The following is a 12,414-nucleotide window of genomic DNA, read 5'->3' on the forward strand; positions in this document are numbered from 1 at the left end:
CCTCGGGAGAAAAGGGAAAACTTGACAGCTATGGTTCTGGCTTTGTTTTCTCATCTAAATTCTACAAAATAAAAAAAACTTCATTGATGCATGAGGAGATTTAGTCCTTTCTTGCCAGGTGGTGGTGGTCTAAAGGGCCAGCCAGGATTGAGGCCAAAGTTGTTGTTGTTGTTTTCAAGTTTGGCATGAACCTTGGGCCATTTTGGTGCTGAAACATCCAGTCAATTATTATTATTTATTGAATTTATATACCGATCTACACCCAGGGGGTCTCGTGCAGGTAACAGAATAAGATCAAGATATAAAACCACAAAATACCTAATAAAAATAAAAACAAGAATCCAATAGCCCCCTCAATCTTCAGTCACTGGTCAAGGAGCAGCAGGTTAATGGAAACAAAGTTTTGTTTGTAACAATAGAGCACCTATTACTAGCCACTGTGTGACTAGAATTTGTGTAAACAAAGCAACAAAAACTGGAGAAAATGGTATTTGTGCCTCTGCCTACACCTGCCCATGGAAGTTGGTTGTGGTTCAGCATTTGTTCTATAGAAAGGCAAGTGATTTTTGCTCTAAAGGCTCTTATAAACTAGTTGGTAGTGAATGCTGAAAGGTTTGTTTTGGAAATATAGAATCTGCATGATCCCGCCCCCTGCAAAAAAACAACAACAACAACCATGTTAGCAAAAACTACTCCAACACAGTGTTTGCTTAGCTGGATCCTGAATGTAGCACTGATCTTACCTGAACACTGCAACATGAATCTGAACAATGCAATATGTGTCAAAAGAAATGAAAATCCTATTACTACAAAGAGCAAGGGGGGAGGGAAGGCCAGAAGGAGGAAGGGACAGAACTGTTTTGCTATAAGAATGTGAAAACCCTGTTGTTGTTGTTGTTGTTGTTGTTGTTGTTGTTGTTGTTGTTGTTGTTGTTGTTGTTGTTGTTTAGTCGTGTCCGACTCTTCGTGACCCCATGGACCATAGCACACCAGGCACTCCTGTCTTCCACTGCCTCCTGCAGTTTGGCCAAACTCATGTTTGTAGCTTCAAGAACACTGTCCAGCCATCTCGTCCTCTGTTGTCCCCTTCTCCTTGTGCCCTCCATCTTTCCCAGCATCAGGTTCTTTTCCAGGGAGTCTTCTCTTCTCATGAGGTGGCCAAAGTATTGGAGCCTCAGCTTCACGATCTGTCCTTCCAGTGAGCACTCAGGGGAAACCCTAATAAACTATAAAAATGGAACAAGGCAATACACTGAGCAACAGCATGAAGACAGCTTAGTAACAAAGGTTCACACTTTTTTTATTGAAACTACTTAAGACGGAGAGTACAAATGAATACAGAATTAAAAATAGCCCCAGAAACGTGGCTCACAGTGCAAAACCCCCAGAAACATAAAACAATTGTTTCAAATAATTAAAAAAGAAGACATTTTAAAAGATTTTTTCCCCTCTTAAAGCCAAGGTAGAAAACACACATTTATAAATAAAAAGTTTCAGGGTTGTTATCTCCTTTTAAACAAGCGGAGAATAGGGAGGGAGTGTTGAAATAACACAGGTAAAAGGGATGTTTATCTGGTGCCTAGACTTAACTTAGACATGCTGAGTGGACATGGCTTATTCCTTAAGTTGCTGCTCCATGCATCACAGTCTGTGATCTACAGCAGATTAACTCAATATGTAAGCAGCCCAGCTCCAGAATATAATATACAAACCATACAGGATTCTGGATATTAGAGTATCTATAGAAAGAGCAGTCACAACAGTACCTGCCTGAAGGTGCACAAGGCAGCTAGCTATTCACCCCTCCAACTGATTTATTTATTAAAAAAAATTAAAAATACTGGATGCTCCTGGAGGTCCAGTGGCTTAACTTCTGTGTTGATATGCGACAACATTGTTTAAAATGCTCAGATGCATACACTGGCCATAACAGTAACTCTTTTTGCAGAAAGAAATTTATTCTGGATCAGTTGAGCAAAAGAGGAAGCTAATCCTTTCTAATAGGCCCAACTATTAGAGGTGTCACTGAAAAGGATTGGATTAAAAGGGGGCGGGGGTAATAACAAAATGGCCATATATTGTAGCACCAGTTGCATATACCAATAGCTGGTGTAAACACAATTTTGGCTTTCAAATGTCTCCTGTGTTTCTGTAGAAACAATGAGAGGCCATTTTGTCCCATTCAAGTGTACAGGTATTTGTTCTCTTTTCTAAGGACTCTCCTTGAAAAAAGGAAACAGCATACACAAAAAATAAAATGTAAATTACACTGTACAGAAACATTTCAGAAAGCATGAATATAATATGTCAGCATGGCATCAGTGATGAGTTCATGGTACATACTTTCTCCATTTACCTTAATACATTAATTTGCATGCAAACATTAAAAATCAGTAGAAGTGGGCCAGGTTCAGATACTACATGCATTTCTGTTTCCACAACCCTTAGATATGTATTGAAGTTTCCTAATAGGGCCAGCGAACATGTATAATAAAGCCAAATAATTTACATGCAGTTCAAAACTAAAAGTATAGCAGGCTGACATTTAACTATCAAAGTGTTTTCCTTAAGAGGAAACAGTATTTCCTCCTGTTTCTTCTCAGCAACAAATCCTTGGGACAGAAAAGAAGATAGCTAAGAAGCTAACGCGCACCAAATGGTTTTAGACAACTGGCTGACTGAGGATAGTCACTCCTAAACCCTCCCCAATTCATGGATATAATAGTGGAAATGAAGGGCACATTAAAATACTTCCTTCCTTCCTTCCTTTTTTTTTTTAAAAAAAGGAAACACCTAACAATTCTCATCTTTTAATTTACATAAAATTCATTCTCAGTTCTACTTAACTATGTTCTGCCTCTTTCCTGCATAAGAACCATTTCAAAGGAACCATACTCTCCGCTTTGAACCAAAAAGATTCCTTTCCCTACTACTACTTTTCTAGAAATCTTGGCCGTTCTGTTCCATGTAATATTAAAAACTACAGGCCTGCCCATACATTCTTGCATATCTACTTACTCAAGACCACAGTGCTAGTTCATTTCTACACCCATTTTCCACCTTGATCCATGAATACAGTGCTCAAGTAATTTGAAGAAAATTATTTTGCAGAAACGTTTGGACAGTAACATTGAACTTTGTTTGTTATTGTCTTTCACCCAAGAGAAACCCAGAGGAATCATCTACTGGGTAACTGTATCAATAAGCATTGAGGTATTTGTCTATCAACATCTTGATTCCGCTGTCACACTAATGCATTTGACAACTTTGGAGGTTAAATCAACACAAAGAACTTCAATATCATCAAGATGTGTGTGTTGGAAGTATGGCTCTTCTACCCTGAGTATATGTATGTCTCAGAACAGGAAACTTTCCTGAGCATTGAACACTTTTCACAGCCTAATGTGAACAGGGAAATAAAAGTTATGTTTCCTAAGACCTTTCCTGGCATGTACACTCAGAAACCAAAAAAGCCATCTCAATTTTCGTTTAATAGATGTCCAAGGAGTATCTTTCATCTGACCGTCCTATTCCTTTGCCATAGACATTGCTCTTTTTCATGCTCGCTCATGGATGGAAAACAGTAGCAGAATATCCGTTCTGGTGAATGTATCTTAACTGCCACTCAGAAAAGTATATGAGAGAGCAATACTGCCAGGAAGTTCTGGGAGGGACATAGTAAAAAGCACAAAACAACATTCCAGGTCCTTAATCTTGCAGTTAATTTATGGATGGTTGGCTGATCTATATGTCCCTCTATAATATATTATGAGAGCCAACCAGTCCCAGAAAAGAAGCTACGCTGCAAGGTTCCCAGTCCTACAGTGCAGTGAATGAAAAATCCCACATGAGAAGTGCAAGGGGGAAAGCCGATGAAAAAGACCCAGGTCATCAAAGCAATTTAGTCAGATGATCAGATGGACAATAGTGGATGCAGAACTGTTTTTTGACCAGAAAGAATAGCTCAAAAAATTCGGTAGGATAGCCATTTCTGAAATACTTTTATCAACTAGTACTCTGGGAATATGGTTTGATAATTCAGTAGGGGGGGGGGTTTAAATGAAAGAAGAACCTTCTAGGATAGCAATTTGAGAGCCACAGCCATGGACTAATGAGTTTGGAAAAATATGGCAAGAAGTTTTCATTGAACACAATAAAACTCCATGCAGTCTCATTCCCACCCCACTGACCTGCTTTGTTTTTAATCACAAAAAAGGAAATGAAAATAGTTACATCACAACTGTCTAAATGTTCTGTCCAGTCACAATTAATTGGTAGTTTTCTGGTTTTAGCAATGAAGACATAAAATGGGTCTCCCTCTTGGGTACATCTCATGCTTCACTTGAACAGTACTTAAAAACGGGTGTCAGGCTCTCTTCACGGACAAATTTCTTTAATTTTTTGCTAGAATTAAACTAAAACTTTTTATCTAATGAATGCTGTAGCAACCCTGTCTCCCCCCCCCACCGCCCAAAAACATCATCTGAAGAGCCCAGTATACAACACCACTTGAACACCACTTCTAATTATAACTTTATAAATAGAATATAACAATTCTTCAATTAAAAAAAAACTCCTTAGTGTAGAGGTCAGGTTTTATATAAAATGTTGTACAGTTCTTGCAAAAGCATTCATGTTTGCAAACAGTCTTGTAACAAATCTCCGTAGCTTGGTCCAAAGGGTGTGCTGTCCTCTGGAAGCAAGTGCAGGTGTAGGTATATAGCATAGGTTTTTCTTTAAAACAGAAGGCAAAACAGGGAGAACAAGAGTGTATTTTTTTATAAAGAAAAGCAAAAAACCTATGAGTAAAATTCAGCGAGGCAGGCTGCAGCAAAAAGTAGTTCAGAAATTCTGCCTGCCAATCTACTAGTATAGTATGTTTACTGCAACAAAACTTGTGGGAAAGACATGGAAACAGTCACAGCTACAAAATGCATGTGAAAAGTTTAGAGCAATAGTCATAAAAATAAATTAATAAATAATTTTTTAACACTGTACATAGATCGAGACAGCCCTGCAGAGGGAGTGACTGGTGCCATCTCAATATCTTTCCAGCAAGTCAGCAATTTCAGGCTGAGCCACAGTCAACTGAGCCTGTAGGAATTTTTGTTTTAAATGTTTTGGCTGGAATAAAGTTTCCAATAAGGTTTTCTTAACACCACCAAAAAAGAAAAAGAAAAGAGAGAGAAGGGGGCACAGAAAGATTAGTACTGTGACCAGCACATTTCTGGAAGCCATAAAAATGACCCCCTCTTAACAGAACTGCTTGAGGAAAAAAATATTTCACCATTGGAGAAAAGTCAATGATAGCAGTCATTCCAGGTTTTCACTATGTTAGTTTTCCCTGTGTTGCTGTCAGTTTCTTCATTAGATGTTTATGCCTCTTAGAACTACTCTTCTTTACAGTTTTTTATCCATACGTCGTTCAACAGCTTGCAGCAACAACTCTGAATATTGTTCCAACAAAGCAAGAGTTTGCTCATCTCCAAAATGCCGAGGACTGGATAAGGTGGAACCACTTCCCTCACTGACTGGCATTACAGTTGGGTCATGTGGCTTCGCCAACACTTCTTTCTCCCTTTGAAGTTCTTTCCCATCCTTCAGGGAATCTAGTTCTTTTTTCATCACAGAGAAGGTATCAGTCAAGAGGCCAGCAATCTCATTTTTATCGGCTGAAGACTCCATGTCAGCAGACACCTGCAAAAAAGTGGGGGTGGAGGTGAGCAGTATTTTTTATTTTAGAAGCACACCCTGCCCTGTGTTGAAGGCTTCTGGTTGGTAGCAATGAAAACAACAAAGTCCAGTGCTGAGATCATAAGTGTAGAGTTTGAGGGTCCCTAACTTCAATCTCTGTAATCCCTCCTCTTTCTCGTATAGGAAAGAACCTGGGAGAAGCATGGACTTCTCACTTCAAGCAGCAGTGACCACAGTCATATCAGCTACTCCTCACACCTGACCCATTGCCCTTCCTGTTGCTTTTCTTCCTCCCATTCCACCTACTCTCCTGCAAGAAACTAAAAATATCAACACAAAACTTTCAGCACATTCTCCCAATCAGTCTCAAGCATTGGAAATTGCTAAACATGTTGTCTGCTTGTTTCTCCATTTGATTTATACCCTACACTTCCTACCTGGGCAGCAAACACCAAAGTGATTAAAGGTGTGATAAAACAATACATATTAAATACATATTTAATTGCAATCACAAGCCCTCCCAGCCGATAATTTCAGGGCTGCCAGGAACCTTCCAGGCATCAAGCACCTGGGTAAATGTTTTTACATTTCCCCTGAATGTTAAAAATGAGGGTGACAGAGACACCTCACTAGAGAGGGGATTCCACAAATGAGGAACCACTACTGAGAAGGCCCTACCATGTTGAATTAATGCTCTGTACCAAGCAAGTCTGAATTATCATATATTTGTATATGAAGTGTGCAAAAGCTCTTGTGCCTCATAGAGATTCTCATACATGCATGATAATACCTTCTTGCTGGCAACCCCAATCAAAATCAATTTAAAACAGTAAGATTCAATCATCATTATCACGCTTCTGCTGACTCAGCTATTGAAAGCCAACCATTGAAAGCTCTGTCTCTCTGTAACACCTGAACTGGGAATGGCCATGCTGGGTCAGCGTCTCACTAAGTTTTGGGCTGAGTTTAAACCCTGGGAAGACAAAGGTTCTGCAGGTATCCTATGGGTTGTTTTTACTTATCAGATTTTCTACAGAAATGGAAAATATGGATTAAAATGTATAAAGGGCCGGCGCGCCTGGCATTTTGACAACAACATTGTGTGACCACTGCAAAACAAAAACGAAAAAACCTGTGCACATGAGAAACACTGTTGTACAATAAACTCCCATCTGGAAGCATTCCTTTGCCCCAGAATGGTGATCCACACAACAACCCAAAGGGCTTGTAAGTACACAGGTATCTGCTCCGGAAGGAAAATTTAGAGGATCTTTGCTTGCAGTCTTAACCATATGTTTCCAATTTGTCTAATATAGATAATCACATATAAGCATTAAGATCCAAGTGACCAGCTGGAATGAAAGTGCGACTTACCATATGGTATAGATGGATGGCCTTGCGCATACTGTCTTGGAGCTCAGACACAACGTGCTTGCATTGCTCAATGCTGACTGAAGAGCCTCCTGCGGGGCGGGGGAGACAGAATACAAAGGCACTAAGTAGGACACAAGTACCATTCCAGCCCTGCCCACTGTCCTGAGATGGTGGAAAACCCTGAAGAGAATCTAGCCATTTCATACATTGGCCTCCCCCACCCATCTCAATAGTTCTTTAAATCCTTGCATGAGACTGTTCATTATATACTATGCACTTACATGAATAGAGAGCAACTTCTATTCTATGTTAAGCCTTTCAAGGGAGCCAGTCTTAGTGGTGCTATGGCCTGCATTGCTGCACACCTAGTGGCAACCAGGAAGAGGGCATTCTCTACAGCTGCACCTTAATATCTCTTCCCCCAGAGATATACAGGAATGAGCATTTCGGTGGCACATTTTCTCTGGCTGCTAAAAACATGTGCTGTGAGAAATTAGCTTCATAGTTTTAAAGTTCCTGTGAAGCCAAAGCAGCCATCCCAAAGCCATTCACTGTGCTATTGACCTAGCCTCCTTCCAAATAATCCTTCAATGGTAACAGGAATTTCTGCCACAACTTTGCATCATATGTGATTAAATCATTCAAACCATTCCGTATTTAGAGATACAGATAATTTCCTGCCATCATGAGAGGCTGCACATCACATTTCTGCTGCCAACCGTTGCTCCAGACTTGCCTCTTTCCAATCAGGAGGCAGATCCCAAGCATGATACAGTACAAGCAGGAAACACATGGTAGATTCCTCTGAGGACGGAAATACTCTCCAAAATTAAACTGAAGTGCAAGTGTAAAAGTCTACCTCCAAATTTAATTAAGAAAGCAGTGTGACAGTGTTATTAGAAGTCTGGGAAATACTTGCCTAAACAAAGAACTTAACTATTCATTAGGAAACATAATTCAAACAGGCAACAAAGAAGCACATTTCTTTTATAAAACTTGTACGGGTGAGAAACAACATGGAGTAGAGGGATGATTGAGGGAAGCACATTTCAGCAATACATTGCTATCCTGCCCTTATTTAAAAGGCAGGCAACTTTGTCTGCTTGGTTGCCAACTCATAAACCAAGCAGGGTCGGACATCTGAAGGCATGTAGTGGGACAAAGATGATAGACATACAAGTGGGATACACATACACAGGCATGATTCGACCTTTATTCTGTCCTCCTGTATCATAACTCACATGAGAACCACTTAAAAATCCTCCTAGTAAATAACAAGTTAAAACAAAAGTTCTGTGGGTTTCTGAATTGGGGGGGCACACAAGGAGAGGGGTTGGTTCATTAAAGGTTAATGGTGGCAGCTAACACCTCAGATCCACATGGTCTTCATCTTCTTGTTAATTTACAGTGAGAATACATTGTCTTCCATTATCTTGTCTATTACTCTTGCTAAATCAGAACACAAATTGTTCTCTTCTTATTGTCTGCGGATTTCTCCCATTGATTATTATGCATTTATATTCTGTTGAAATCAAAGAATGGCAGCATGTGTGCATAAACACACACAGGCAAGTTGCTAAAATTATTTAAATAGATGAATGAGAGCTATAAAACTTCTGAAGCCGTGTGAATGAACCTTCAGACATGAATTTCATATGGCTGTTTGGGTAGCCATACTTTAAATCCCACAGCATTTTCCTTCATAGATCTCAACGTACTGTTATCAGTGAGAAGTATGTGCACATCCAGCAGATGGGGAAAGAATGAGAGCAGATGTTTAGGTAACTTTGTACCAAAGTTACATGCAAGTTAATAGCAGAACAGAATATTAGAACTCAGTTTCTCATCCATCCCTCATATTGCCCAGAGCCTTTATTCATCTGGTTGCAGCACTTTTTACATTAGCCGCAATACCAATTTTATGGAATTAATTGCGCAGCATTAACTGCACAGCCTGACACAGGAAAAACAGTCACTCAGATGGACTTGTTAAATGCTGTTTTATGTTGATGATACTTTATGGGAAAGGGTTTGAGGTTGTTGTTTTTTACACTGAGCTTACATTTATCTTTAGAGATGTTGTGATGTTTTATTAATTACTTGATGCCTTTTATGATGTCTTGTAGATTTATTGGTTGTTAGCTGCCTTCATTGCTCAGAGATGGCAGAATATTAACAAAAATCAAACTTCTTTTTAACATACTCTAGTGAGCGTCTCTCTCTCTCTTCATGTTTCACATCTTACCCATTTGAGGGTGTGTCGGTAAAGAAACATGCTACATCTTAGGAAAAACGTTAATTGCCCCTTCCTGTTAAAGTGATTCCATTTTAGGTGATCTTCAATATAAACCAAGTCAAAAAACATTCAGGGTGGCTTGTGGTACATGACCATGCATTGTATGGCATACAACCATCAAATGCAACTGAGAAATGGCCTGTGCTGCTTTTTAACCAACTAACCAAACGTGTTGCAGGCACATCTTTCCAAGAGAGAACTGGACCCCAAAACTTCACTTTGGAGCAGCTCGGAAAACCTGAGAACAGTGGGAATTTACTTCCTCAAGCTCCAGACATGGTTTTCCCTGCACCTCAGCAGCAATGGCTGCACATTTAAAATAAGGAAGGGTACCTTGAATAAAACATGCAGTTTTTAATTCAGCTAATATACCCATAGTATATTAAGGGTAGCAAAGCAACTACACATTGGCCAGCTTTGTTTGCCAGCCATGTTCTCTCTATATAATAAATGAGTTCCTTCTCTCATTAGTGTCGGTCCAGGATTTTGCTTTTTACAAGTGAGCACAGGAAGACCTGTTGGCAATGATCAATGGAAGATTGTGAAACAAATGGTAAGTAACCTTAACACTGAAAGTCAGGCACAGGTTTTCCTTCCCCCAGTGTACAGTTTTTACTTTAAAACTATAAATTCACTCTTGTGCTAGTCCTACCAAGCAGATTGTCACTTGAGCCACAACATTTGCTGGCACTAAAACAGAACACAAGACAATCTGGAAGCAGAAACTGAGGACAGAAAAGGGGGGAAAAATGAATGCCAGATTGAAATGTCTCACCATTGAAAGGATGGCTTATGGAACGAGACAGGTGCAGACAGGACGAGACAGGCCAGAAGCTGGACGTAAAGAAATGTGATGGAAGTGTGAAGCGATTCACAAAGACAGGAGACAGAAGGGGGAAGAAGATTAGAGATGGGTATCCGTGCACACCTGAGTCCTCTGCCAGGGCTGCCACAGTTGTGGGAGACCTTGGCCTGCTTGGTTCACGTGAGCAAAGCTCAAGCTGATTCTCCGGCACACAATCAGGGCTGCCAATTATCTCTCTGCATCTCAGTGGTCTGTATTCTGGAGATTTTGGGTGCAGGCCATCTGAAAACTCTTTCAGTTTGGGGTTAGTAGCCCCCGGTTCAAGCTGGACTTGGACTTGGGTCCTCAACAACGTACGGTTCTCTTTTAGAGTCTCTGTAAAGGGACCTGCTGGGCTACTTTTACCAAGGCCTAGTGGCATAGCTGGTTGGTTTTCCAGCTTGGAGGCCCATCCTTCAGGAAACGAGTGCTTCTTTGTACCAGTGCCAGCAGGTGACTGGGGAGATTCCAGCAGTGGTTTTGATTTGGCAGTTGGTGAAAAAGAAGCCAAAGTCGGTCTGTCAGGCAGAGATTTGGGGATGTCAAGGATCAAATGGGCCCGGTTAGAAGCAGCTAGCTTGCTGTGAAAGGATTTGGGTGATGAAGAACTTGTAGCTTGCTGAAAAGGAGGTTTCACGAGGCCATTCTCCTTCACAAGCGGCTTGTTCTTCTCAGTGTCCCCTAAAGGATTCAACTGTGTCTTCTCTGGTACTTGTGGGCTGACCTTCACCTCAGCCAAGTGTTCTGCAGAGTCGCCAAGGCACAGATTCTCTCCCACAGATACGCTGCGGGACATCTTGGCCATGAAGCTAGTGGTGGGGCTCATGTAGGACTTTGGTTTTGCAGCTTTGCTGTCTTTTGCTTGCAGAGAGCTGGAGCCATCTGTCTTCAATAGAGTTGCAGACAGAACCCGACAGCTACTGGACCTTGGATCTTTCTCACCTACCATTAGGGTCTGAGGACGTTGCCTAGCAGAAGGCATCACTCCTGGAACCTTATCTGTGGAAATGGAAGAAATAAGTGCACTGGTCTGGAGACAATCAAAATAGCTCCAGCTTTTTAATGTCATTACTATTTCACTTCAGGCTACAGGATGAAGCACTAGACAAAACAACTATGTTCAGGGAATCATTTTGAGCAACTGCCCCATGTCCCAGACACCCTGTTGTCTAAATTTCTGACTCAATATGTGACCAGAGATAGCAGTGCATGGATTATTTTAACCTTTGTTCTGTGTGATGGGGATTACTGCAAACGCCACCTCGTATTTGCAAAAAAAAAATGTGTTTCCTTTACAGCGAAAAGAAGTCAGAGGGCTACGAACGATGGCTTGGGAATCATAGGAGTATTAATAAAAGTAGGTGTGGAATGCTCCTTTGATTGATGCAGAGCATCACACAAAGTAAAAGCAGCCCCAATTATGCATGCAAAACCACACTAAGGCAGTAAGTGGGAGAGTTTCACTAGGAATGTTATCTGCACAAGCTGCACTGAAATAAATGGTGATTCCATGACTTTTGCTTGAGTTCCCGTTAAAGAATTTCCAGGTGGATTGCTCCTAGTATCTCTAACACCTTTAAACAATTTGTGCTTTCCAGAGGAAGCAGGTTAAGTCCTCCTCTTGCCATCACCAGTGACAGCAATTATTTCTGCATTTCTCCAGCTCAGGCCACCCACGAGGCATAGAGGAGGTGCCTTTGGTGTTGACAGGGACTATCCCCCGTCCACCTCTAAAGCTGGTAGATAATTGGCTCTCATCTCCAATGCTGGGCAGCTTTCTATTTTGGAGGCCTTTTGCTTTTAATGATTTCCACAATACCCAGCCACTTCCTTACCATTATGAACAAGGTCATGAACTGACTGGGATTTCCTCATCACCACTGCCCCATCACTATCGGGGAAAGGCCCAGGTGGTCTTCCAGGACCCCTGTTGATCTCTAACGCAGGTTTCCTCTTTCTCTGCATATAGAGTGATCTAAATGAATTAACATCATTTTGGAAGATGCCATTCTCCAGGGCCATGTTCTGGTGGTCAAGCCCATTTTTCAGCAGATCAGCAGAAACTTGCTTCGGAAAGTCAGGCAACTCAGCGGGCTTCCGATCCAATACCAGATTTGATGAAGAAAGTGACAGTTGCCTATAGAGACAAAGACAGGGCAGGATATATAAGGTCACAATACCATCACCATTTGAAATAAAAATAAAA

General features: G+C 40.9%; 1 protein-coding gene across 7 annotated transcripts in view; it reads right to left on the reverse strand.

Annotated features, from left to right (window-relative positions):
- Window positions 1-1,279: 1,279 nt before the first annotated feature.
- MAPKBP1 (mitogen-activated protein kinase binding protein 1) overlaps window positions 1,280-12,414 on the reverse strand; it is a 120,736-nt gene continuing 109,601 nt past the window's right edge. For 4 of the 7 annotated variants that reach the window (XM_088670344.1, XM_088670353.1, XM_035111943.3 and 1 more), the window contains 4 exons: window positions 12,044-12,345; window positions 10,140-11,207; window positions 7,069-7,157; window positions 1,280-5,697 (listed from right to left, as the gene is read on the reverse strand). In XM_088670344.1, the coding sequence (XP_088526470.1) occupies window positions 5,401-5,697; window positions 7,069-7,157; window positions 10,140-11,207; window positions 12,044-12,345 (1,756 nt within the window). In that variant the 3' untranslated portion in view covers window positions 1,280-5,400. The remainder of the gene's footprint in view (window positions 5,698-7,068; window positions 7,158-10,139; window positions 11,208-12,043; window positions 12,346-12,414) is intronic. The other 3 variants (XM_035111960.3, XM_035111951.3, XM_035111968.3) reach the window with 2 other exon arrangements.

Source organism: Zootoca vivipara, chromosome 1, assembly GCF_965207765.1.
Source record: "Zootoca vivipara chromosome 1, rZooViv2.hap1.1, whole genome shotgun sequence".
In the NCBI taxonomy this organism is placed as follows: Eukaryota; Metazoa; Chordata; class Lepidosauria; order Squamata; family Lacertidae; genus Zootoca; species Zootoca vivipara.